General features: G+C 51.6%; 1 protein-coding gene across 3 annotated transcripts in view; it reads left to right on the top strand.

Annotated features, from left to right (window-relative positions):
* Snx29 (sorting nexin 29) overlaps positions 1-27,175 on the top strand; it is a 394,118-nt gene that overhangs the window by 47,276 nt on the left and 319,667 nt on the right. For 2 of the 3 annotated variants that reach the window (XM_047532903.1, XM_047532904.1), the window contains 6 exons: positions 6,659-6,839; positions 9,249-9,319; positions 10,466-10,714; positions 12,722-13,097; positions 18,534-18,652; positions 25,350-25,425. In XM_047532903.1, coding sequence (XP_047388859.1) covers positions 6,659-6,839; positions 9,249-9,319; positions 10,466-10,714; positions 12,722-13,097; positions 18,534-18,652; positions 25,350-25,425 — 1,072 coding nt within the window. The remainder of the gene's footprint in view (positions 1-6,658; positions 6,840-9,248; positions 9,320-10,465; positions 10,715-12,721; positions 13,098-18,533; positions 18,653-25,349; positions 25,426-27,175) is intronic. The other variant, XM_047532905.1, reaches the window with a different exon arrangement.

Raw genomic sequence — 27,175 nt, 5'->3', positions numbered from 1 at the left:
GTGATTAATTTCTGAAGAATGAAACAAAAAAATAAGTACAAGTGACCCAGAGACCTCTACAAAGGCTTGGCATGAAGTTGGTGGACTTCATGGCCATTGGAAGCCCAATAAGCCTACATAGAATGTGGCGTGGAAGAATGAATTACTTTCCTGGGGAAAGGAGAGGAAATTGCTGTAGGTTTTAGTCTTTGATGTCATGACACTGAAATTTGATGTTCTTATAAACTAATGTGTCATCATCAGGTTGTGTGTTGGTGGTCGATTTCAGCAGATAGGCTTGGCTCAGAAGGTGTTGGAGACACAGTTGCTGTTACTGAGCCACCTAGGACTGAAGTCACTGTGCCGCTTAGTCTGGCAGCTTTATCTCTGGGCCTAGCCCATTCCCTCCAGCTCTCCTGAGTGGGTCTGTTTGGATATACTGCAGCTAATCGGTCTCCAGGCCTAGCTCCTCACCATCGCCCATTCTCACCTGTCTCTTGCTGTGGTGGCTGTGCCCTTATTCCAGCTCCCAGGGCAGCCCTCTGGCTTCCTTCCAGCTTCCTCCTCCTCCTCTTGGCTCCTGAACTAGTTCTTTACAAAGCCCTGCATTTGTTGATCTTCTAACCCCCTCTCCATTTAGGCAGAGGATCTTCTTAACAGACCCCCATGACCTTGACCTCTCTGATGGGTCTGCTTTGGAATTGGGACCCAGGACGTGTGTCCTGCCATGGCTTCCCCAGTTCTGCTGAAAGAACTGAAGACACACCAGAAATGGAATCGCTGGATCAGCTGGTAGTCCTGTGTTTGAAGTTCTGGGAAACCGCCAGTTTGTTCTCCACGGCAGCTGCACCATTGCGCCCTGGAGCAGCGGCGCACGAGGTTCCACTTCTCCACTGACTTTTTTTTTTTTTTTTTTTTTAAGAGCCATCCTAATTGACCTGAAGTGGTATATCGCTGTGTTCTTCGGAAAAGTCCTATGTGATCTCCCCACCCAGTTCCATCGGATCGTGCTGTCCCTTCTCTCCTCAGACCTCTGACAGCCTCCCTGCTTTTCTGGGTGCTTCTGTCTCTTGAAGGTCAGGGACGGGGTCCATTGTAGAAACCTAGCCATCTCTATGGTGGATGATCCAATAAGGATTTCAGGACCTGCTTCCCATTTTTGGGGGAGGCTAACCCCCTGCCTTCCTTCTGATCATATCTTCAGTCATTTGGAAGCAGGTGGATTAATATACCCCCAGCTGTAACATTAGAGAAACCATTCTTCTTCATCCTCAGAGGGGATTTTTGAAAATGGTTGATTGCACTTTAAATCAAAGCAGGGTTTATATTTTGCTTCATTGAGTCGCGTTGGGCAGCAATTTCATTTCTGTAGAAAATTAATTTTGGAGGAAGCTGCATGTGCCAGGAGAGCCTTGGGCACATTCTTATGTCAGGGGAAGTCCACTCTGCCACTGTCCCCTCCCTGTGGTGCTTTCAGTTCCTCTTGGTGTTTGTTTTCATCAGCTTGCAGATCTACTTCTGGTGGAAAAGACCTTGGAAGGATGTCTGCCTGAGTGCAGATGCCATACTGAGCTGTGTGCAGGGTGCTCATGGGAACGGTCACCAGCTGGTGGGAACGACTGGCCTCGAGACAGAAGCCAGGGTGCTGTTCCTCCTGGGCTAGGTCTGAACCCACATGTCATGAGATGACAGGGATGTCCCCAGGGTCCTTTGGAAAGTCCTTGGCATCTGGGGTGGCAGGGAGCTTGGGCCTGTAAGGGGCGTGAGACTTTCCAGGTGCTGAGCTCTGCTGTAGCTGGACCGGTAGCTCTTGGGCTGATGGAACTTCTGGCCATCTCAGAGGTGTTGACTCTTGATGTCCCATAAACAGAGACTTGGATTTGAGATCAGTGGTCAGTTTCCAAGCTGTAGTTACCCAGCTCGTAAGTCCCATACGTCCTTTTCTTCTCTCAGAATGGAAATGGCTCTTGGCCTGGGGCTGGGGTATGCCCCTGAAAGGCAGCGAGACGAGATGCGCGGTTTAGAAGCCTTGCTTGCAGCTCAAGTCCCCGCCTTGTAATAAAGCCATGGCTTACATTATGTGTGGTTCATATTTAAACCACAGTCCCTGTTCTCTAGTTTGGGGAGGCAGTCTGGTGGCTCTTGGAGGGTGTTTAAGGGACAAGACTATTGCCTCTTGTTGGAAACTGCTTTATAGATCCGCTTGCCTTCCATCGGGGCTTGTCTAGATTGGGGTGTTCCTGGCATCCAGAAGCACCTGTATTCACCCAGTGCCCACCCAGTGCTGGGGGCACAACCCGGGGCCTCGCACATGCTGGGCAAGTTCTCTACCACTGAGCTGCCCACCAGCCTTGGTTTGCCTTGTGTCCCTAGAATGGTGCCTGCCTGTTGGGCCGGTCCTGTTAGTGTCCTGCCTCACGTCCAGCCTCCTCTGCTTTGGTTAAAGCAATGCTGGTTTTGCTTGGGCTGTGGCATGTCCTTCATCAGGTCGCGATGGCCAGTGATGATGCTGGTCTTGGCGTTTTCTCTTCCACTCTCCCTGCTCCCTGTAGCTTCCTGGGATTACTTACTCGCCCCATAAAAGGGGTAATAGAGCTGACTTTCCTGTCCCCTGTGATACCCAGAGTCGTGATAGTCCTCTGTGGTGATGAGCTTTGGGTCCAGAGTGAAGATTTTGGCCTGACAAAGCCTTTGAGCCTGCTCCCTACCCCTGATCTAGTTATGTGAGAAAAAGATGTCCTTGGTTTACGAGGAGCCCAGGTCCTGTGTGTGGCTGTTTCTCACTGAGCAGTGCTTTGCTCGTGTTGAGTGATGCTGTCCCTGGTGACATGCACCCCACCCAGGCTCTGGAGGACAGGCGTTACTCCATGTTCTCCATCCTGAACAGATGATCCTCAGATGGTCAGAGAACAGACCTGTCTCACTGTCCTACCCGTTAGCTGGTTGCAAGACACAGAAAGTCCTTTCCACCAAAGGTACTTTTTGGCTGAAGTAACTAGGAAATACAGGAATGGAGCTGGATTCTGGGGCCCACGGTCTCCCCAGGTCTGTTTGTCTCCCTCAGCATCTCTCCTTTGTGGGTTAAGATCTTCCCAATTGGGTGTCTCTATGAGATACAGGAAAAATGGCCCCAGGTGGGTCCAGGTTTGCAGTATCAATGGGTCTACTTCAAGAACCGGGGTCAGCAAAATTTTTACGGGCTCAGATAGTGCACGTTTTGGACTCCGAACCATGCACCCTCAAGTGTGGCTACATGTCCCTGCTGTCGTAGCAGGAAGGCAGCCACAGATGACATGTGAGCCACTGGGAGTGGCTGCGATCCAGGAAACTCGACACACAAATGTGTGGTGGCTGAATTGGGTCCCAGACTCCAGTTTGCTGCTCTCTGTTCGAGAAAGACCACCAGACCTTTCCCAGTGCATCAGGTAGACGTGTGGAGGATCCTGTGGTCCAGGCCAGGACTCATGTGAGACTAGGGAGACCCTATCTTTCACAAAATTTGAGTATCAAAAAAATTGCATTCAACATAATATTTTCAAATTAAAATTAATGTGAAAAAGCCACAGTGAATAAAACATCAAATGGGGCCGGGACGAGGATGAGTTGTGTGCCCTGCTGTGACCTGGTGATGGCCAGCCTGGGTTAGCTGCCGCCCGGGGAGGTGGTGCAGGGGTAGTAGTGAAGGCAACTCTACAAGGACTCAGTGGTACATGTTCCTCGAGCAAGTGGGGAGCTGTGACCAGAGGAAGGAAGGAGGGGTGCTGTTGGCTTGTCTTCACCCTGGGCTTTTGCTTCAAGCGTGGTAATATTAATGGCTATATTCATTGAACACCAATTATATGCCAGGTGTGTTAATTATGGCTAACACATAGCATTTATTGGTTGACACTTTCTCATATTCCCTTTATAATAAACCTTAGAGATAGATACTATCATGCCCATTGTACAGATGAGGAAAATAGAGGACAAGGTAAGGCACCCAAGGTCACACAGTGCCGGGGTCATAATCTGAACCTGGGCATTTGTCTTCCTAGTAGTCTCTTGGCATCATTGAGGAGAGCAGAGGCCTGTTAGGAGCTGGCAGACTGTGCTGCCAGTCATCGTCTGTTAATGAGTACCCCAGAAAGCTCGCCACACCATCCCTTCCTGGCTCTTGGTTTTGTTGGCAGTAGGCTTTCAGGTGTTGTGAGAACCATAAGCCCTTGCACACTTTGGGAACTTATCCCACATTTCAAAGCAGATCAGTATATATTCCCACATTAAATTGTGGACACAGCCTGCTTTAAATGGCAGGTGAGCTGCACTTTAAATAGACTGCATTAATTCTGGCGGTGGAAGCGGAACCCTACTGGGATGATTCCTGGAGTTGGTTGCTCTGACAAGCTTTTAAAGGATTCTGTGGCAGTAAGCAGTTTACAAAATTGAAAGGAGAAAACACACAGTGAAGGGTTCCTGAGCGTTCAAGGTCAGAGGGAGGCGGTTGCATTTTTTGAGAAAGTCGGAGTGCAGGTGAGAGTCACTTGATCCGCAGCGTGATGGAAATACAGGTGGCTGGCTGAGTATTTGGAAATGTGTTATTGGCCTGCTGGCCTTGGACATTGCTCTCCCACATTCCCATTCTGAGAGTGGGAAAAAAAAAATACCATCTTGTACACTGTGTGGTTTGGGCAGCAGGTGAGTTGAACATGGGAGGATTGAGACGGGACTGTCCTGAGCCAGTTGCTCCTCAGTTTCATTGTTCTGGGGAGTCTCTTCAAAAGGATCCCTGAGGGTGGCTTGGTCCATCAGTATTGGTCCTTCTAAGAGGTGAATTCGAAGACCGATTCTCTGAGGGGTCTGGGCTGTTGAGTGAGGGGCTGGAAGTTGGAACTGGATGCAGAAGTGCAGCATTTCCTCGCTTGGATTCGGCACTTGATGTGTGGACTCGGCACTTGTGCTCGTTTTGAAGAAGGCGGAGTGCTGTTTGTGGTTTGCAGTTGGGTCCAAGCGCCTGTTGAGCTGGACCATACCAGTTGTGTGTCTCTGGGCATGCTCTTCACTGGCCCAGGCCTGGGACATTGGCGTTGACACGGAGATGGCCTTGGTTCTGAGGTCAGATGGCAGTATTGGGTACGACGCTGGTGCATAGTTGATGGTCAGTGAATAAAGAGTAGCTGCTGTGACCCTTAGCATGGGCAGCTCTAAAAAGTGTTGATGAGCCGATGTTAAGAAAATTGACAAAACGAGGTGTGGTAAGTACAGCTGTGGAAAGTCTGGGCATGAGGATGGGAAGGGTGGACTGGAGGAGGTGCCGGCAGTTGGAAGGACGAAGACTACAGGGTAAAGACTGGCTTACCTTGCCTGTAAAGCCTAAATCCGGCCCATCCTCAGACCTGGTGATCCAGCATGTAGCAGACTCTCTTAAGGCACTAGAAATGAGGACAGTTATTTACATAACTAATTATAAATAAATGACAATGATGAATAATAAAGTATAAAATTAAAAATCAATAAATTACATAAACAAGGATGCTCTTTACTGTATAGAGGGTAAGTTGGCAACGTATCATTTTCTTAGTAACAGAGAAATAACTACATTGTATTCACTTGGAAGCCATCAAAGTCATGTTTCAAAGACAATTGTGGCAGGAAAATGTTCGTGATCTACACAAATGAACTAGTATACAAAATTGTTATCGGTATTGGGAATTGAACCCAAGGTGGCTTAATTACTGAGCCCTTTTTATGTTTTATTTTGAGACAGGATCTTGCTAAGTTGCTTAGGGCCTTTGCTGAATTGCTGAGGCCAGCTGTGAACTTGAAATCCTCCTGTCTCAGCCTCCAGAGTCACTGGGATTACAGGTGTGCACCACCATGCATGGCTAGGATACAAAATTATGCATATGTGCATGTATAATCATACAGTATGATTTATCATTTTTTTGACTGCAAATTACTGCAAAGTTGGATTTTTTTTTAAAATGAGTCAGGGTCTCACTTTGTTTGCTGAGGCTAGCTCAAGCAATCCTCCTGTCTCAGCCTCAGCAACTGGAACTGCAGGGACATGCCATTGTTTCTGACTTAACATGGGTGGCTTTAAAAACATCACAGAACTCTCTTCTTGGAGTTTGGAGGCCTGAAATTTAAGATCAGCTTCACTGGGCTAAGGTCAAGATGATGGCAGGGCTGGCTCCTGCCGGAGCCTCTGGGGCAGAGCTGGTCTTGTCGCTTCAAGCTTCTGGTGGCTGCCAGCCTTCTTTGTCTGTGGATGCATCATTCCAATCTCTGCTTTCCTGGTCACATCACCACTTCCTGGGTCAAATCTCTGCCTCCTCATGAAGATGCTTGTGCTGTTGGGCCCGCAGGGTTATTCAGTAAGATCCTTCTTTCCAGGACCTTAAATTAACCACAGTTGGAAAGACTCCTTGCTGTGCAAGGTGACATTCGTGGTTCCCAGAGATTAGGATGTGGATCTTTGGGATCATGACTTCACCTGCCACAGGTGTTGAAAAGGGTGTGTAAGGGGAAGCCTGGAAGGGGCTTCTTGAGGACGTTAGTGGATGGCGTGTTTGGGGATCGTTTGCATTTTGGATGTTCTTTATTCCCCACCCTCGCTGTGCCGAGGAAGTGACCTGCACAATCCTCAGCGGTTGCGTGGGGACCAGCGCTCTGAGTGACAAGCCATCGCCTCTGCCCGCAGAGCCCGTGTTCTGGCACTACGTGAAGGAGGTCCTCAACCGGCACGAGCTGCAGCGCTTCCACTCCCTGCGCCACATCACCTCGGACGCGGGGCGGGGCCGCGCCTGGCTGCGCTGCGCCCTCAACGAGCACTCGCTGGAGCGCTACCTGCACACGCTGCTGGCTGACCACGGCAGGCTCAGGTACCAGCCTGGGGCCGCGGGGCGGGCTGGCTGGGCAGGCGGATCTGGAGCCACGCTTGTGGATTTGCATCCCAGTCCTGGGGTGCAAGTGGGTTCCCTTCTGCAGCCTTGTCTTCTCGGCTGTGTTGGGGGGACACTTGGTGTGAGAATGCCTGAATGCCTTTAGCAGACTCTGCATGGCACCTGCCTGTCGCCACCACTTGCTCTGTACTTGTTATCAGTAAGCCTCGGGGTGCGGAGGGAGCAGCTGTCTTAGGACACAGTCTGTTCTTCGCTTTGTGTAATTTTAATTTGGTCTTTAAAGTGACTGAAAAAAATAGGTAAGTTTTAAGTTGGGGGAGGAAGTCTTTTGTTATTAAAAACTCTGATTTTATCATGTGTTCCTTTTTTCTTGATCATAAATAGAAATTGACCTCAGTATAGGTCAGGTTATGGTGCAATAACAAATACCTCCAAAACCTCAGTGGCATGAGACAACCAAGCTTGTGTCTTCCTCGTGCTACATGTCTGTCGTGCTGTGCTTGGCTTTCTCATCTCGGGCACCCAGGCTTCGTTGGTTTGCTTTGTATAGAGCCGAGGTGGGAAAGGAGACCTGGTTGGAGTAAACACTGGCTTGTGCAGCTGCTGCCCACAGCCATACTTCTGCTCTCATGGGAGGCAGAGTGAACTAGCGTGGCACAGGCAATGTGGCCCATTTCCTTAACATTTGAAAATGTCGTAGAACCTGTGAAAACCCAAATCACCCATAATTGACACAAAGATAACTCTAACATGTTGGAATTTTTTCCTGTCATTTTTTTATATTCATGACATTTATGGTCTCCCTGGCTCTGGCTGTTAATTTCTCCTCTGACAATGGTGGACCAGACATACATCACCTGATACAAGGGGGCAGTGACCAATCCTGTCCTGCTTCCTTGAGTAACTTCCACATCAGCAAGCATACAACCTTAACACTGAGATTTTTAACTCAATAAATGGGCGTTTCATCAGCACCATGTTGCGGTTCCTTGATTTTGTATCTTGCCAGGTGTTCCCTGGCTCAGGTCTCCCCTTCTGCTTCTGCTACTGGGTCTCCTCGCTGCCAGTGGTGTGTGTGTGTGCATGTGTTCTGGGTTGTGCATTAGGGCTTGTCAAATACTCCTGAAGTTCTCCCATTCATGCTGCCTGTGATACTACCAGCGATATAAGACTCTGTGACTCTGAAGTGGGAGGCTGGGGAAACCAGGACAGCTGATGCTGAGACCATGTGTGTGCTGCTTGGGGACAGAGTTAGGGACTGAGAACACACCTCCCAAGCACTAACTGGCTTTAAGGTTTCTTAAGGTGGGTTTTTGTGAAGCTCTTTCCTGTGGCTTACTGATGACTAGTTTAGAGCTGCATACTCAGTACCAAAGACAAATTGAGCAGCGGGAAGCTGCAGCAAATCCTTGAGAATCACGGTGGAACTTACCCATCATTTGACACTCGCCTGTCTTGGGTGGGGAAACCTGGTTCATTCACATGCGTGGAAATGGCTCACATTTCAGAGGATCACATTTGGAGAATCAGGTGCAGGTGAGATGGCAGCCTGACCTTGGGGTTTGTGCTTCCACTAACATTGTGCAAGGTAAGTATGTTGGAAATGATGTCTCTTCTCTCTTCCTGCTCATTGTATTCAGTCATGTTAGCAAATAATTGTTCTGGTCTGTCACTGAACTACAGACTACTCAAGATTCACTTGACTTGAGTAAAATTGAGCATTGAGCTTGGACTCCATTAATTTAGAATGCTGTGATGTGGTAGCGGGTGTCATGGCATTGTGGGTATTTGGTTGCCTGTTTTAAACCCAGCTGTACCATTTATTGGCAGATTGTCTTGGAAAGACCCTATTGCCTTCCTGACCTCCCACCCCAACTGCTGTTCAGATTCATGGGCCCTTCTAGCCCCCTGACCCTTTCCAGGAGAACTTGTACTTTTGAGTCTGTAGCCCAGGCAGGTATTATAAGCGAATGCTGTGATTGATGGCACTATGGCACTCTAGCTTCTTTCTTAAGTTGTCTCTTCTTGGTGGTCATAGCAGGCAAGCCCCATGGGCCAGCTTGGATTTCCTGTCTGTCTCTTGGGAACCTTGGTTGAGTGGAAGTCACCCCTCTGTTCTCTGTACTTGGCTGCCTTATAAACACATTTACATATGTCTGTTTCAGTACTCTAAAGCCTAAGGTCTCGGGGGCCGACAAGGAAGTTGAACATGCATGTTCAGAACTTTGTTTATAGTGGAAGCTTCACCCAGCAGGGACCTCAGATACCTTATCTTCCCTGTGACTGACCAGGCACAGATTTTCCAGAAAGCCCTCGAATGCAGTGATCTAGCCAGTGGATGCAGAGAACTACTCTTCAGAAGTTTTTCCTTTTCTCTTCACTTCACAGCACTTTTTATGAAGACTGGTCTTTTGTGATGGATGAAGAAAGGTCTAGCATGCTTCCCACCATGGCAGCTGGTAAGCCTGACAAGGCCAGGGGGGATGGTCCTGGGGACCTCGTGAGCAGAGAGGTCTGCCTGAGAATGGATTTACAACCCTGAGGAATGCTGTGAATTTCCCATCCTTCACTGATGGGGTCACTTGCTGCTGATCTTCCTTTGTGACACTGAGCATTGGGCACGTTTGTCTGGAATTTGATACCCTGGTAGACAAAGCCTGGGTTGGAGGGTTGGTTGTGGCTTGTCTGGTATAAGGTAAGGAGCCCGGGAGTTGGAGGGGGACCCTACCTTTTATTGGGCTGTTCCCCTGCTGGCTGGATCCTGTCAGCTTTGTCCCCTTTACTCTCCTTCTCTCTGAGATGGAAATGCTGAGAGCTCCTAGTTGGCGGTGTAGGGCTGTGAGAGTCACCGGAGGTACAGGGTTGTGTGTGATCGTCAGCATGGGGACCCTGGGTTGACAGCACCCGATGGGTTGCCAGGCGTTCACCATTCTTCTCACTCAAAGACTGAGCGGTGGAACCAGCCAGGCAAAAGTGGGCAGCGGTGTCTTTCTTCCAATGGCTGGTTGCTTCCTTTTCATTCCTGTAAAGCTTTCCACTAAGCTTTGCATATTGAGGGCTTGTCTGGTGAGAAGGAAGACTTGGGTTTGAACTAGATTCCCCCCTTGTAGGCCTTAAGTGACCAGTGCACATTTTGATCTAAAGTAATCACAGTGACACTCTTGCTGCACATTTTGATGGCGTACCGAGCTAAGGTTTTTTTGATATGTGATAATCTGTAATACTCATGACGATGTGAGGGAGATAGTATTGTCCGTATCATACAGATAAGGAACTGAAACCCAGGGAGAGTAAGGCCTAAAGGCTAAGGCCTAAAGCTCATAAGTGGCTGTGCTGGGGTTCGACTCCAGGCTGTCTGCTCCAGTCCTTGTGTCTTTACCGACTCCTGGGTGACACTCATTGACATCTGCCTTCCTGACCTTCAGGGAGGAAACCTGGAAAGTCTCAGTCCCCTGATAACTGGCGTCTATTGAGCCAGCTTTGCAGAAGGTTTTATAAATGTTGGAAATCAGTGTGTGTCCTCTGCACTAGGTTGTCCATCCTGTTCCTCACGTTGGTGGGGACTGCTCGGTAGCAGAAGCTCCAGGCTTTCCTCTTTTCTTCAGGGCTGAACTCCATACTTTTCGCAATTAACATTGACAACAAGGATTTAAATGGGCAGAGTAAGTTTGCGCCCACCGTCTCCGACCTCTTAAAGGAATCGACGCAGAATGTGACCTCCTTGCTGAAGGAATCCACTCAGGGAGTGAGCAGCCTCCTCAGGGAGATCACAGCCTCCTCTGCTGTCTCCATCCTCATCAAACCCGAGCAGGAGACGGACCCGCTGCCTGTCGTGTCCAAGAGCGTCAGTGCTGGTAAGCAAGAACAGGCAGTCGAGGGATGTGTTGGGGGGGTCCCTTTAAGGATAGGAGAATGTTTGATGGGGACACATTTTGTCATCTGGAAGTCATTCCAAGGGGGATGAAGTCCAGTGCACTTGATTTTTCAGTTTGTGTTTGTGTTTGTGTTTATTTTTGTTACCTTCATTCCCTCTGAAAGGGATCTGGCAGCCTTACTTAGCCCAGAAGACAGTGGGACAAGAGCAAATGGGAAGTGAGAGTGTGGTTGCCACAGGCACCTCATGGGCTTGATCTTCGTTCACCCACTCTGGTGTCGAGGTGTCCCGTGTGTTAGGCAGCGAGCTTAGGACAGCTCGCCCACACTGAGCTTGCAGTTCCCTTTGGGATGTGTTAGGTGGCATTTACCTAACAAAAGTATCCTTTTGGTAAATTACAAAAGTATCCTTTTGGTAAATGTGATGAAGACCAATCACAGATGCTTTGGAGAGTGAACACTATTTGTCTCTCCTGTGTTGGGAGGATGTTTAAGTGGAGGCCTGAGGGAAGAGAGGATTGGGTCAGCTTTGACTAGAGGGTGTGGGGAGGCAAAAGAAAGTTGGTTTGCAAGAAGTTAATGATAGCTGGGCATGGTGGTGCCTGCCTGTGATCCTAGTGAATTGGGAGGCTGAGGCAGGGGGATCACAAGTTCAAAACCAGAACTGGCAACTTAGTGAGGCCCTAAGCAACTTAGCAAGACCTGTCTCAAGAAAAAATAAGAAGGACTGGGGATGTGGCTCAGAGGTAAAATGCCTCAATCCCTAGTACCAAAAAACAAAACAACAACAACAAAAAAACCCTGGAGCATTGGATATTGCTATGGTTTAACTGGAAAGTTTTGGCTTAAGTTCTAGTCCCTGTGTCCCCAAATCCCTTAAGGCAATAAATGTGGCTATCTCTTTGAAATTATTAATGATGGTGAAAACTTGGAATACCATAGGCTCTTTAATACAGAGATGAACCTGTCTTGCCTTCTTCTAGAGCAGAGACCTCATGTGCAAGACATAGGAGACAGGACTCTTAAGGGCTTTGTGTAACAAAGGCACAAATGTGTACACCCAGAGCCTTTGAAATTGTCTCAGACCTGTGCTGTGCTGCTGAAGCATTGCCAGGTCACACCTTGGCTTACATGGAGTTGTGGAATTGGCTCAAAGTGTCCCACATCCAAGTCGAATGATTGATGGGTGAACAAATGGACTCATCTTAGCTTTGACCTCTAAGGTAGTCTTGCTTGCTGTTCAGTAGCCTTTGCTGTGTAACAAATGATAATAAAAGGAGGTGGCTTAAAGCCCCCATGTTTCATTTTTAAATGACTCTGAATTGGCATAGTAGGACTTCTGCTGATTTCACTCCAGCTTGCTCGTGGCGGTAGTGCTGGTGGCTGAGTTGGAAGACCCAGGATGGCCCACCTGTGTGCCTGGGATTGTGCTGGGGCATCAGTTCTGCACACGGTTGTCGTCTTCCAGCCAGCTGGACTGGCTCCTTGGGTAGTGCTGTCAGGGAGGCAGTCCAACAGGGCACAGTAGAAGCCATGAGACCTCTTGATGCCCAGGCTCTGGGGCCGGATGTTGTTTATTTGTCACATTCCATTGGTAAAATAGGAACTGTGCCAGCCCAGATAGAAGGGGGTATGGAAATGGATGCCCTCCTGTGTGGGAGGAACCACACAGGCCCATGGCAAGGGGGATTTGTGGCTGTGAAGCCGGCTGCACCCCCACGTTGGTTTTCCTGGTCTGGCCTGCCATCCTTGGGATCAAAGTGACCACTAGAAGGGACAGTTCCAGCATCTGATCCGGGTTGTGTTCACGTACAGGCCATGTCCATCTTGCTCAGTCTTCTATAGACGGCTGTTCTTCAAGGATTTAAAAAGGCGAGCTAGGCGTAGTCTGACTTCTCAGCAGCATGAGGAGACCTCTGGGGCTGGGTGAGCCGGCCCAGCCTCCTCTGTCTTCCCCACTTTATCTTGCTGTACTTTGCTTTTGGCAGATGGCAGATGTAAAAAGGAGCGGAAGAAGAAAAAGAAGGTGACCAACATTATCTCATTTGATGATGAGGAAGACGAGCAGACCCCTGGGGATGCTTTTAAAAAGCTCCCTGGGACTGGGGAGAGCTCGGAGGAGAACTCTGACCGGTCCTCGGTCAACATCATGTCCGCCTTTGAAAGCCCCTTCGGGCCCAACTCCAATGGCAGCCAGAGCAGCAACTCCTGGAAAGTCGACTCTCTGTCTCTCAATGGAGAGCTGGGGTACCAGAAGCTTGATGTGAAGAGCATCGACGATGAGGACGTGGACGAACACGAGGATGATGTGTACGGGAAGCCACCGGGGAGGAAGTGTGCGGGCCACCTGGGCTCCCCGGAGAAGTAAGTGCCACCTGAGCGTCCAACAGAGGGACGCGTGTTGCCCGTTTTCTCCTTCTACAGGAGTGGAGGGAGCAAGCCCAGTGTGGTATCTGTTGGGGCATTATTCATTTTCCAGTCTTTAGGACGTGGTAATGGCAGCTTGCCATGCTCCTGAGAGCTAAGAGGGGAAGGGAGTATATTTGAAGGGACTTAATGCAAAATTAATGCCAGGATGTGCCTTGAAGTTCTTGCTTTGCACACAGGTCTTAGGTTTTCGTGAACTGGGTTTTCCTTCATCTCCAACTTGCCACATGCTACCAAGCTCTGGAGGCGACAGACTGGGTCTAGAGAGCAGTCCTGTTCCTGTCGGTCTGCTTGCCCGTGTAGCTGCCGGAGGTTAAGCTCAGGGCGGGGGCTCATGGTAGGGGAAGCAGAAAAGCTTGGTTAATGATGAGTGTGGACCTTGGAGTCTAGACGACCTGGGATCATGGACTTGGAAGAGGTTGACGAGTGTCCACACACCCAGAGCCTCTGGTCTCATCCGAGACCTGGGAGGATGGCAGCACCTGTTGGTAGGGCATTGAGGAGTGGGTGACATACTGCATGTTGGCCTTTGTCACAGGTGCTGGCACAGCAAGGGACTCAGCAGGTCAGCTGCTGCTGTTCTACTCTTGGGATAGTTATTACGCTGTCTCCTCTTCACCCAGAACAATGCCAAGCCAATCACAGCAGCCTTCGTGATCTGGACAATTGAAGTGTGAAACGAATATGCATCAACATGTCTTACTGTATACCTGAAGCATCCTGGAGCTGAGTTGCTCTGTGTGTGTGTGTCTGTGTGTGTTTCTGGGGGTCGAACCCAGGGCCTTGCATGTGCTAGGCCAATGCTATGCCACTTTACTACATCCCAAGTTCTTCTGATTTTTTTGAGACTAGGTCTTACGTTGTGCAGGCTGGCCTTGAACTCGCAGTCCTGCAGCCCGGCCTTCCGAGTGGCTGGGCTGCAGGCATGCTCCACTGCGCCTGGTTTCATGTTCTAATATTAGTGTGTTTTTCATGAGACTGTACTTATCTTTACTTTTGCTTTGATCCTTATGCACTGCTGCTAGTGTTAGTGGTATGAGTTTATTGATTACCTGTGACGTGCTTTATGACGCAACCCTGTGAGGTCAGTGGGCATCCCGCCTGCTTTTTAGGTGAGAGAGCAGGATTCCCTGGAGTGGAAATGTGTCAGACCTGGGATTGGGGGTTGGATATGCTGTACTCTAAAGATTATGTATCGAATCTTCTCCATGCTTTTATATAATCGAGTATTGATTGGCCAGCATAATGGTTGATACGGTGGCCCACTTGCCTGGGCTGTGGAACGCCCAGATGAAACATCATTTCTGTGAGGACATTTCTAGATGAGAGTAGCATCTGAATGGGTAGGCTCGGTGGAGCAGATGGCCCTCCCCAGTGTGGGTGGGCACCTTGTAGTCCCTCGAGGACCCGATTAGAACAAACCAAAGGAAGGGAGGAACTGTTTGCTTCTGCCCGCCAACTTGAGCTGGGACACTGGTCTCCTGTGGACAGGGATGTACTTCTCACTCTCCTGGTTCTCGGGCTTCTACCTGAACTGGATTACATCACCAGCATTCCTAGGTCTCCAGTGTGCGGGGCTCTGGACCTTTGCTATGGATGAACCAGCTCCTCAGTGTAAGCCTCCATCTCTATCCTTTCCTCCCGTTGGCTCTTTCTCTGCAGAGCCCTGACCAACTCGGTTGTCCCCCAGATGAATGTCATGACCTGCTAAAGATTTCCTCTGAGTAGTTGGATCACTGGCATTTTTGTTTCTGCTTTCTGTCGTTGGCCATTTGAAGTGGACATTTTCATGCACAAGGCTGTTTTCTACTCTGAGATGCTTACATGCTAGGGTAGCTGTTGAGAAGCACTGTTCCTGCTCCTAGGCTGTGAATGTTTTTGTGCCTAGAAGCAAAGTCTCGTGACCAACTGTGTTATTCAGAGTCCTCCAGAGAAACACAACTCGGAGGGCGGGGTGTGTGTGTGTGTGTGTTTCCTTCCCTTGATCTCACTCTCGGTTTCCATCTTTGACTCTGTATTGCTGTCTCTCCCTTTCTTGGTTTATTTTAAGAAATTAACTTGTACTATGGAGACGGGCCCATCTAAAGTCTGAAGGTTGGGCTGGGGACAGCTTCAGAAGTGGTCAGTGGCAGCATTCCTCCTTCCTCTGGGAAGTCGGTCTGTTGGTTGTTGAACTTCCACCTGTGGGATGGGGCTCACCCAGTTAGGCAGGATAATCTGCTTAGACTACTGACTTACATGCTAATCTCGTCTACAAAATACGCTCACAGAGACACCTGGAGTAATGCTTGATCAAGTATCTGGCTGATGTGGCTGAGCCAAGTTGACACATACTGTGACCTTTCACAGCTGCATTTAGTTCTGGGACGTTTAGAAATTGCCACTGACGGTGGCTCTGTAGGTGAGTGCATCTGAATTGACCCACTCCATGGGTTCAGTGGCTGTAATTAGCCATTCCTCTTCCTACCCACAGGTGCCACTGAGTGGAGGCTGGAAGGGGAGGCCAGCTCCAGGTCAAGGTTGCTGCTGGCATTATGATGTGTGAAGCACAAAGCAGTGCTGGTGACCTCCATGGGGGCTGGGTCCTCCAAAGCCAGTGGGCCTCCTGCAGACTGCGGACAGCTTCTCCCTGGCGTACGGGGGCATCTCGATTGAACACTCACAGAGCAGCTGGGGACGTGCTGAGGAATGATGAGATGGCCTGCCAAGTAATACTTTGATTTGGATTTTGAGCTAGGGCTCCTAGGAAGGGCCCAAGAGCAGGAGCACCGCAGGCGTGTGGGGGCTGTGGCAGGCCAGGAGCAGCTGGTGGGTGCCGCCACCCCTGGCTGTCTTGAGGAGGTGTGTTGTCCATATCGGGCTGACTCCTGGGACAGCTGTTGAGGCCACAGCCTGGTAACCAGGGCTCTCCCTGCCTCAGTGTGGGCCACAGGTACTGGCTTGGCTTCGCGTTGCTCCTCAAAAGGGATAATATCCTTACTCCACACAGGCGTTTGTCTATCCCCTTATATGGGCTCTGACATCATTAAGTAAGGGGAGAACATGATTCAAAGGGAATTAAACATGAATAAATGTTGCACCTTATTAGCAGTTAAGTACATGCAAGGGAAAACAGGGGTTCTCATCTCGCCCGTCGCATTTGCCAAGATCAAAGCAAGAGGAGGATGAAGGGAGCCCTAGCACTGCAGCCAGCGTGGGGGTCAGGCTTGTTCAGTGCACCCTCTTCCCAGGTGCAAAGGTGGAGTTCAGTTCCTGTTGGCACAGTGAGTGGCAGCAGGGTTGGTGGCAGGGACTGTCAACAGTCCTGGGGAGACGGTTGGACAGTGTCAGGAGCTTTGTGAGTGTTGATCCCACTTGGTTGAGCAGGCCAGTGGTGGATGCCTGGGGTTGCACTCTGGAGTCACAGGTAGATACCAGCGTCCTGACTCGGAAGCGAGACACCGGAGCTGACCTAAACGTGCAGCTGCTGAGGCGGTTGCCAGTAAGGTGTTTAGGAGTCGAGTTTTAACCTCTTGGTGTTTGGGACTGGGAACATTTTGAGTTTGAATATCTGATAGTAAGAAGATGAGCTTAGGAATTAATTTCAAGTGGAAATGCAAGACAGAAAATTCTCCATTTAGTTTTGTTTCAACCATGTGAAGAAGAGGATGCCTAGCAAGCCGCCAGGAAGGTGTCTAGCCCAGCTGCATTTTAGATACTTCTGAAAGCATCTTATGTTTCCAATGAAAAGAACATGCACAGTTGTTTTTAAGCCAACCTTGGAGCCATATCCAGAGGCCCCACACACGCTGCTGGGAAGTGGTAAGAAATGTGGAAACGAGCAGAACACCCCCTGCCCAGAGCGGGCGGGTAGCTTGGGAAAGGACTGCGACCTTTCTGCCCTTGGAGAGGGTGCACTGCCTCTGATGCAGCTGTCCATCCCCTGGGCCACCAGCTACTAGGCCAGAGCCTCAGGAGGGCGGTTCTGACAGATTCTCGAGGCGCAGCCAAGGTCCTGTGGGACTAGGCAAGAGTCGGGCCTGCTGCTGGGACCGGGGCAGGAGCAGCCCTTCCTTAGCCTCCATCCTGCTGAGTGTCATTGCCTTGCCTGAGGGGTTCAGTGACAAGTTTGCAAAATTGGGATTATTCCCTCCGTTTCCTGCTTGGTGGTGAATGTCCGCCTGACCAAAATCTCGAGCAGCTGGAAGGAGACCCTCTGCCTGACCAGCCTGTTGGAGGAGTTGGCCAGCCTGCCTGCACCAGCTAGGAACAGATAAAGAAATACCGACCCAGGAAAGTGTGCCACAGGGCCTGGAATGCTTGCTAGCTGGCCCTAAAAACTTTGTCAATCTCTTCTATAAAATAAAAACTGTATGTAACGTCACATGGTGGACAGACAGAGCTGGAGAACCATTGTAATTGAATTTGGAAAACCCACAACCTTGGTTGTGTTGTATATGGCTGTTGACCTTGAACCAGTGAAATATTCAGTTTCCTTTTACTCCTCTGCTCTCCCCTTCACCTCTTCTCTTCCCGTCCTTTACTAAGCAGGTATGGTTATAAGCAGCGTGGTTTTATTTACTGAGTTACACAATGATTTTTACGAACTTTAAAGAACTACGTAGGTACATCCTGGTATTTACTAGTGCTTGCTGACTGTCCAGAGGCCGGTCCTGCAGCAGGCAGACGCTCAAACTCCGTGCAGTCAGCCTGGCCTTACGAGGTCTGTCTGTGTTGGTTTTGTGGTTGGCAGATAACAGAGTAACAGACCATATGAGCCTGGTTAATACTTGAGCTGACTTCCTTTCCTTGAAACGGACCCAGGCACGACCGGGTCCGATTGTCCTTTGACCCACAGAGTCTGAGAACCAGCAAGGCAAAGCAGCGCCAACCCAGAGTTGTGTAACTGCCCTCGTTTGAGAACCTAGACAATGGCATTTTCTCTTGCCTCTGCACTTTGCGTGGCTATCGCCTGCCCTTCCAGCCCTCCTGTCCCTCGGGTCCTGTTTCCTTCAACTCGTCCCTCAAAACTCCCCCTTCAGTCCAGTCTTCCATGATCAACCTCACGATTCTGAGCTGCTGTTCGGCCTCTTCCCCAGGATTACGTGATGGATGATCTTGCACCCTGCCAGACTGTAACCCTCACGAGGGCAGGGTAACTACTTCCCAGCTTTGTAGTGAGCAGTGTACTGAGCTTCTTCAATAGCTGCTCAGGAAGAATGAATGTCGAGGGTCTGGATCCCAATTCCTTGCTCCAGATTCCCGCCCATCAGCCCCATCCTGGTCTGGGTGGCTCCCAGGATAGCACTTGAGGAGGCTCGGCAGATGTGTGTGGTGATCACGGGCCCTTCGGGGGTCTGGGCCCTGTCACGCAGCTGTCTTCTTTCACCGCAGGCCACTGGATGGGAACACCTGCCTCTCCCAGGTGCATGGCTGGTCTCCACTGCAGGTGCTCCACGGCGATGCTGAGGTCCTCTTCCCGGTCAGCGGAGTGGGCGCCTACGGCCCAGCAGGTGGGTGCTTCCTCCTTGCTCCTCTTCTCCAATAAGAGCTTCCGTTCTGAGAACCAGCATGAGAATCTGAGCTACCTGCACAGGTAGGAATGGAAACCTGGGCCCAGGGCAAGGAGGGGATCGTGGGGGACTCAGAGTTAGAGGGGCCTTGGTGTCTTAGGAATTTGAGCGTTTGAGGTCTTCTTAAGTGAGCTGGGCTGGCCTGGCCGGCAAGCCCCTGGAGGGCCCCGAGGCCTGTTGAGGTTCCCCCCGCATACCAGTGGCTTGTTGAACTTGGCCATGTCAAGGTACATATAAATACTGATTGTTATTTGCCTCTTGGGTCCTTGGTTTCCTTCTGAATCTGACAAGAGGCAGCTCTGTGGTAGAGGGACTCACCGGGGCCCTGGGGGTAGCGTGCTTGAACTGTCCCTTGACTGTGGGTTCGTGTCCATGCACATGCCCTGGGGTGAGTGCTCTCATGTCATCTTGCTGTTTTCTGTAGCTAGAACGCATCATGGGACCAGGGTACTGTGTGTGGGTGAGCCCGACTTGCCCACCAGGACAGGTATGCCATGCAGCGCACAGAACCTGTAGAGGGACCTGCTTGGTCACTGTCAGCCCCTCCCCAGCACCATGAGCTCAGAGAAGCCTAGGCCTGACTGATGGGTGCTCTGCCATTTTCTGGGGAGCACTCGCTTCTCTGGGCCCAGAGTTGGGGAGTTGACTGGGGTCTTCCAACTGCTTAGGAAGCTGTTGAAATTAGAACTGGGTGAAAGATTATTCTTGTCGCTTGGTGGAGAAGAGAAATCCACCTACCCTGGCTGGAGCCCAGAGAGACGGGACCCCCAGGCAGCAGGGTGGACTTCTCGTTGTCAGTCTTGGTGCCCTTGTCTGGGAAGTGGATGCGCTGACGGCAGTGGTAAGAGCGCCCACCAGGCTGCGGAAGCACGTCCAGCACTGGGACGGGAAGCTCACCGCAGCGTCTCCTCCCTCAGACCTGTGCCGAGGACTCCCAAGTTCCCGAGGAGGCCAAGCGAAGACGCCGAGGGTGCGCACAGCCGGTGCAGAACTGGGTGGGGGCTGTGGATGGCGGAGGCACGGCCATTGTCACCGTGCCGTCCACCCTGCCCTCCACCAAGGGTCTGCCCCTGCCTACCTTCATTCTCACTTCTGCGCTTTCCACTTGGACTTGGCCCAGGGGCCAACGACATTCTCAGCCTCGTGACCTTTCACACCAACATGGACATCCCACTGGGCCTCAGCCGAAGTCCCAGAAAGGGCCAGTCTGACTGACCTTGCTTGTGCCTGCAGGCCAGACTGCAGAAGCCCTGTCTCTCAGGCTGCCACCATCCAGGTGACCAGGTAGGGGTCACCCTGCCATCACAGTGCCGTGTATTGGAAGCTCGAGGTGGTCCAGGTGTGTCAGGGCCGCTGGAGGGTTCTGAATGTTTGCCCACAGCCTCCAGGATCGAGTTCCTGCCCGGTGTCTGCCTTCCCACCAGCCCTGTGACTTGTTCTGAAGTGACGGCTGGCCGTGGTGCGTGAGGCAGGCAGCTCCTTCTTCTCCCTTCTGCTCCTCTGACCTGTAAGACGCGGGAGCTGGTGACCGGTTGCTTTGGGCATTACTATTGGGATCCATTCATGTTGGAATCTGGCTGCTAGAGCCCAGCGTTCTGGGCTCTTTTTTTTTTTCCCCCGCTAGTGTTGGAGATGAAACCCAGGCACATACTAGGCAAATCTTCTACCACTGGGCTTACACCCCCAGCCCCTTTTAATGTTGTTTTGACGTAGGGTCTTACTAAGTTGCTGAGGCTGGCCTCGGTCTTGTGATCCTTTTACCTCAGCCTCCTGAGTAGGTGTGGGCCACACTGGGTGCATTCTGGCTTTCTACAGATAGGGGCCTCCAGGAGCCTCAAGAGAAGGTCCCCACTGACCCCCAGCACATTGCCCATGGTCTCCTGGCTGCCAGTCTCGGAGACTCAGAGGCTCCATCTTGTTACTCTTTTTTATTTTTTATTTATTTTTTGCCGGGGATTGAACTTGGGGGGCACTCAACCACGGAGCCACGTCCCCAGCCCTGTTTTGTATTTTATTTACAGACAGGGAGGGTCTCACTGAGTTGTTTAGCACTTTGCTTTTGCTGAGGCTGACTTTGAACTCAAGGTCCTCCTGCCTCAGCTTCCTGAGCCCCTGGGACGACAGGCATGCCCCACTATTCCCGTACTCCATCCTGTCACTCTTAGTGGGACCCCAAGTCCCAGCTTATGGATGGTGCTCTGCAGAGGCGGGGTGTAGGAGGCAGTCAGCCAGGAGTTAAAGGTGCCGCATGCACAAAACCACCAGGAGCCTTGCACTCCGGGGCAGCCTGTGGGGCAGATGCATTGGGGGAGCATTTCAGGGACGACCCGAGGGCCGCCTGGCCATGCTGGAATCGAGCTGGGGTACTGGTTACCTGGCTGGAACACCAGGTGGCATAGTCCCTTCTGCCTGGTGTCCGTTTCCTCGGGAGGCACCTGGGCCAGGTTGTCTCAGACTCTGCCTGCGCGCCTGTTGCCTGGCGGGCTCTGCCAACGTTTTTCTTTGAGACTCTACTTTTGCCCCATGCCTGACTAGTGTCCGTCTGGTTGACAGTGCCTTAACGCATCCCCTCATTCTGGCTGAGGGGCCATCCTCTCTACTGCAACTTCCCACACAGAGGGCTTCTCGCCTGGGTTTCAGTCATCTTTGAAGGCGTTGCTGCCTTTACAGTCACTGCATTGGGAGTAATTAGGGAAAAGGGGAGGGAGGGATGAAAGGAAGCGGCCCGGCGGGGAGGAGGGGTGTTCTTAGCAGCTAAGTCTTGGGGAGAGAAGGAAGTCGGAAGAATCTTGGAAGAGGCAGCTCTGTGGGGGAGGGGCTGCATGCCCCTGGGTTAGGGGCAGTTCAGAGGGGAGACCAGCCCAAGGCTGCGTCAGCGGACCTTGAGTAGGTGGGGGGTGGGCACGCCCTTGCCCTACACCAGAACGAGGCAAGCCTACCAATGGATCCCTCCCAGATGGCCAGAGAGGGACAGCACCCAAGTGCTCACAGGAGAGCTGCAAATGTTAGGCTTCCTTTCCCCTGGAGTCACCTTCAGTGGGGGGTTTTGGCAGGTGCCGGGCCATTCCTTGGCTTCCTTCGAAGCCTATGTCTCCCAGACCTTTGTTTCCCAGTTGGAGCTGCGGGCCCTCGGCTCTTGTCCTCACCTCGGGTCTTGGCAGTGGTCTGCCGAGGTCGAGGGTGGACTGGCGTTAGAGCCAGCTTGTGGAGGGCGGCTTTACCCTCCTGAATGCCAGGGGATTAGGGTCGTGCCAGGGCACTGTGCCGTGCGGTTCCTAGCCCACCGGCACGGGTCATGTACCACCGGCGTTCTTGGGTTGTCTCTCCGATCATCAGGGTTCCCTGCTCTGTGCCAGCTGGGCATGGTGCTAGGTAGGCCCTGGGGGATGGAGCCCACCTGGAGTGCCGTCTAGAGGGAGAGGACGGGGATGTCATCTTATATTTTATTTGAATAGCTGAGGAGAAGGGGGTGAAGTCGACACAGCTGGACCCTCGGATCACAGTCCCCTCCTCTCTTGCTATTGCTTCTTGCCTGGGTGGGTGCACCAGCCCTGGCGCCACCACCGTACTGCCACTCAGAGGAGTAAAGCTGCTGGCTCCAACGCCAGTCCTACCAGATGACCGCTTCTCAACAGCACTGTCGGCTTCTGCCCTGGTCACTTGCCCTGTCCATTCTTCACTGAGCAGCCAGCCTGACTCTGAAGCACATAACCACATTGAGTGGGCTCCTTCCTTCACACCCTTCCCCTGGGAGAAAATCTGGAATCTTCCCTGTGGCTGCCCAGGCCCCAGCTAGTCCTGGACGCCTCATTTCGTCCTGTTTGCCTCAGCCTCCTTGAGCGGAGCTGGGCTTCTGTCTCTGCACGCCATCTTGCCGTCTGCGCCCTGATCACGTCCTTGGGTCGCGGCTTTTCTGTTTCCTTCCTGTCTGTCGCCGTTTCTCTGGAGGCACTCCTCGGACAGGCCAGGCCTCGCGGTCCTCAGCGGGTCAGACCAGTCTGCCGCGCTTTGATCTTCATTCCTACCGTTCCTGCTGCTCTGTGAGGCCCCTGCGGGCAGGACTGCGCTTTTCTTAGTGTGACCCTGGCCAGCGCCAGACTTAAAGCTGGGACTCGGCAAACCTCTGCTGAGTGGGGAGAGGTGGTGGCTGTGGGCGAAGAGATGCATGTGCTGTAGGGCGTGGCTCCTGGCATTGGGAAAGTGATACCCACTGAGGACGTAGGGTGGACGGGCGCGGAGGCAGGCACAGGCGAGTAAAGGGACGAGCCAGTGTCTGGGTCAGCTGGCCGAGAGCGCAGTGCTGAAGCGGGAAGGGCGCAGCCTGGCCCCGGGCAGTCCATGTGCAGCGTTTGGAGTCTGTTTGCTCATTGGAGAAGACGACGTGGAGGGGCCCCGAGGGTGAGCGAGGGCCCGTGGTTTGCACATCAGTGTGCCGGGCTGAGCTGGTCCTGGTCGTGTCTGTGGAGGGGCTGATGGCAGTCGGCATGGCATCCTCCATGCCAGTGGGTGACCTCAGCCCTCCTCCACCCCTGGCCTTGGTCCTGGGCTGCAGCCCCAGGCTTGCTTGAGGGTGTGGGTTCTGACGCCCCAACTGAGTTGGGTTAGCAGAGATGACCCAGGCCTGGGCGACCTGCTGCAGGTCTTCAGACGGCAGTGAGCCTTGGACCTATTGTGCAGTGGAACCAGTTTGTGGGCAGAGTGGGGGACGTCCAGGTGGCACTGAGAGGCCTTGGAAACTGCTAGTTTTCCATCACTGTGTTAAAACACACACACACACACACTGGTGGCTTTTTCCATGGTTGCTGGCCTCCTTGTCTGGGCCTGTGGGGAGACGGCTCATCATGGTGGAGGAAGCTGCTCTCCTCGTGGCAGTCAGGAAGCATAGGTAGTGAGGAAGGGACTGGATCTCCATACCCCTCAAGGGCACCTCCCTCAGTGACCCAGCTTCAAACACTAGGCCCACCTCTTAAAGATTCTGCCACCTCCCAATAGCACCACGGCTAGGTGACCAAACCTTTAGCAGAGGGGCCTTTGGAGGACACTTACCCAAACCAGTGCAGCTATCACTTGGCTCTGTGGTGGATGGAGGGCAGGGGCCATGCTTTCCTGAGGTTACAGCCCAGGGGGAAGTAGGACTCGAGACTAGTAGTTCTGAAGGTCAGGGCGAGTCCGCAGACCCAGGGAGCATCCCAGTGGAACTCAGAGGCAGTTAGAAACATGGGAGCGGGATTCGGGACAGAGGCTGTAGCCAAAGGAAAGGACTTGAATGGTCATCTTCAGAGGAGAAATCTGTAGTCAGAACCTTGTTGGTTTTCCAAAGAGGACGCAGGGCCACAGAGCTGTGATTCAGTGATGGCTTCACTGGGAAATGGGAGAACGGTGGTGTGAGGAGGGCCAGGCGTGGTGGGCCTGTGAGCGGAGAGCTTCGAGTGGGCGGGCTGGGGAAGGGGTTCCTTGGGGCCTCTGAGAGCCATTTCAGCTGCCGAGACCGACAGCAGAGCAGCTGCGGAGTGAGTGGTGTCGACCACTGCTTGTCGAGCCTCCTCATCGAGTCTCTTTGTGGAGGTTTAGACATGTTAAAACGGGAAGTTCAGCAGTGTGGCAGGCACTGTCTAAATACCGTGCAGTCGAGACCCGGCTGTCGTCCCATTTCACAGGTGAGGAGACCGAGGCGCAGAGACCAGGTCGCTTCTGAATGAAAGCTGGGGAGCAGGGACTTGAACCCCGGCAATGGGGGAGCCTGCACCCTTAAACTAGCGTCAGGAAGGAAAGTGGGGCGAGCATGGCACTTCTTCTTCCCTCTGGTTCTTCAGAGGATCAGCAGCGAGCTGCTCTGTGGGGACAGCAAGGTAGAAGGAAAGGTGCAGGAGCTTTTTCTCCTCCTCGTAAGGTTCCCTCGGGTCAGCCATCAACCATGGCCACTCTGACTCTAGCAGACCAGGCTAAACAGGAGGAGTGGTGCAGAGCCGCTGTGCGCTCGTTCTTTGTGTCCCTGTCCTGGACGCAGGTCTGGTTTCACAGTGGGTGTTGATGAGAAGTTGCTGGAATGAGCAGGGTTCCTTAGGGTGGTATGGGTCTTAATGTCACCATCCAGCCCAAGGCCCAGGTCCTTACCTTTTCTGGAAAGGGGTGTGAGCAGGCGCTCGGCATGTATGAAAATCATCAAGATCTTTGGCCTGTTGGTTCTGGATCTTATTTGTGGCCTCACTTCTTGGGAATGTGCTTCCCAATGCCGCTTGTGCAGGGTTAAGCTGCTTTTGAAGAAAGCTGCAGACGTTGTCAGTGATGAGACTTTGCTGCCCTCTGCTGTCTGTCTCAAGTCACTACAGGCAGGAGAAGGTTTGTCCAACCTTTTTTAAAAAAATTACTCCATGATTCTGAGGTTGGCCCTGAATATGGACTTGAAGTGTAATTCCACTTGCCTCGAGATCGAAAGAGTCACAGGTTAAGTGGGAGATAGGGTCTTCTATCAGGGACTGATGCCAAGTCATAAAAATGCCTGGAGAAATGAAATGGCTAGCAGATTGAGATCCAGTGTGCAGGTGGGTAAAAATTGATGTCAGCTGATGTAGCAGATGTACGAGTCACAAGAAGATGGAATCAAACACCTTACTGCCTCTGTGATGTCTTTATACAGATGCTCCCCTGGGAAGCCTGGAGAACGGAACAGGACCCGAGGACCACATTCTCCCAGAGCCTGGGCTTCGGTACAGGTTAATATTAACAAGTTTGCTTTTGGTATTGAGATGTGTTATTCACAATTAGGCATTATATTCTTTTTGTTTGTTTGTGGTACCAGGGACCGAATTCAGGGGCGCTGTGCCTCTGAGCTATATCCCTTGTTCTTTTTTGAGTAGGGTCTTGTCAAGTTGTTGAGGCTGGCCTCAGACTTGGGATCCTCCTGTCTCAGCCTCCCTAGTCCTGGTCTTCACAGGCATGTGCCACCATGCCTGACTGGCATTTTATTCTTTTTTAAAGACATGAGGGCACCTGCTAGGATCATGTGTAAGGCCTTCCTTCACACTTGTGCTCAGAGATAGTCTTATATCTCAGTGTGCACTTGCCCAGAGGCTGATTGTCTTTCCCTGCAGAGTCACTGTGCAGGAGATGGTATTGGCCAAACTTCATTTGCATATCTCCTGGCTTTTTTGTACTTTGGGGTCTATATCTGAGTACCTCCTGTCATTTTCTTAATCTAAATATTTGTTAATATTTGATAATATTGAGCAGTCCTAGTGTGAGATTTAAGTCACTTTGATACCATGTAATATTTAAGTACTCCATCTACAAAGGCAAAAAGGTTTATTCTTTCCTTCAAATTGAAGAACCTCGAGTGGGGAACTGAGTGGCCAAGTCATTGGCCAATGCCATCCTTGTCACTGTCACTTTCACTGCTTTTCCTCTGATGTTAGCTGGGTGTCTTGGGGATATAATCACCTGCGTTTCCAAGCTTACCTTCAGCAGACTTCTCGCCTGCTGCCCCAAACTGTGTGGTCTCCTGGTCTCACTGGGAATCGGCAGGGTTCCCCAAGTGCCACCACCTGGAGGAGGCTTGTGCACTTGGTGCCAGGTCAGACTGTGGCGTCACAGGCCCTCCCAGAGCTCCGAGTTCTTCTTTCTGTTTAATTTTAGAAAATTTGCAAAATACAGCAATGAATGAAAAATACCACTCTAAAGCCCAGCTCCATGGCATGGTCAGTGTTTTCCGTGTGTGTGTGTGTGTGTGTGTGTGTGTGTCTGCGTGCATGTATATTTTCACAAAAGGTGGTAGTATTTTTTTCACGTTGCAACTTCATCATGCATAGCTGCCCCTCCTTATTTGCAGTGCGTATGTTCTCTGTTGGAGTTTCTGTGAACACTCTGCCATCGCTTGGAAGGGGTTGGTTCCCGTGAGGCTCTGTCACAACATTTTTATTGGTTGATGAGTACGTCATCTGGTTTTGTGTCTGTGCCAGTTTAAAGATGGCTTTGTTTAGTGTCTGTTGTCGACTGTCAACACTGAACTCGTGGCTGGTGGCCGACAGCTCCTGCCTGAAGGAGGCTGCACCGACACCGCCCCGTGAGGCACGTGGCGGCCTCTTGTTGTAGAAACACCGGGCAGCCGGACGTTTACGGACCACTTAAACAAAATCGCCCAGAAGCCCCACAAGAACGTGGCACTAAGTAGACCATGGAAAGGACACTTGTTTACAGTTGTGACAGCTGAAACGAGGAGGCGTCTTGCTTGACCTTAACTGGGGACTCGAATGTTTTGCTTATGAGTGGTTTTAGTCGGCTGTTTTGCTGCTGTGACCTAAGGACCCAGCCAGCACAATTGTAGAGTAAAGGTTCACTTGAGGGCTCATGGTTTCAGAGGCCAGCTCCATCCCTCAGGCTTGTGGTGAGGCCGAACATCATGGCGGAAGAGTGTGGTGGAGGAGGGGCTCACATGATGATCTGGAAGCAGAGAGATACAAAGTACAG

The sequence above is a fragment of the Sciurus carolinensis genome, chromosome 18 (assembly GCF_902686445.1).
Source record: "Sciurus carolinensis chromosome 18, mSciCar1.2, whole genome shotgun sequence".
In the NCBI taxonomy this organism is placed as follows: domain Eukaryota; kingdom Metazoa; phylum Chordata; class Mammalia; order Rodentia; family Sciuridae; genus Sciurus; species Sciurus carolinensis.
Note: the sequence above shows the minus strand (reverse complement) of the source record. Positions and strands in the feature narration are given on the sequence as shown.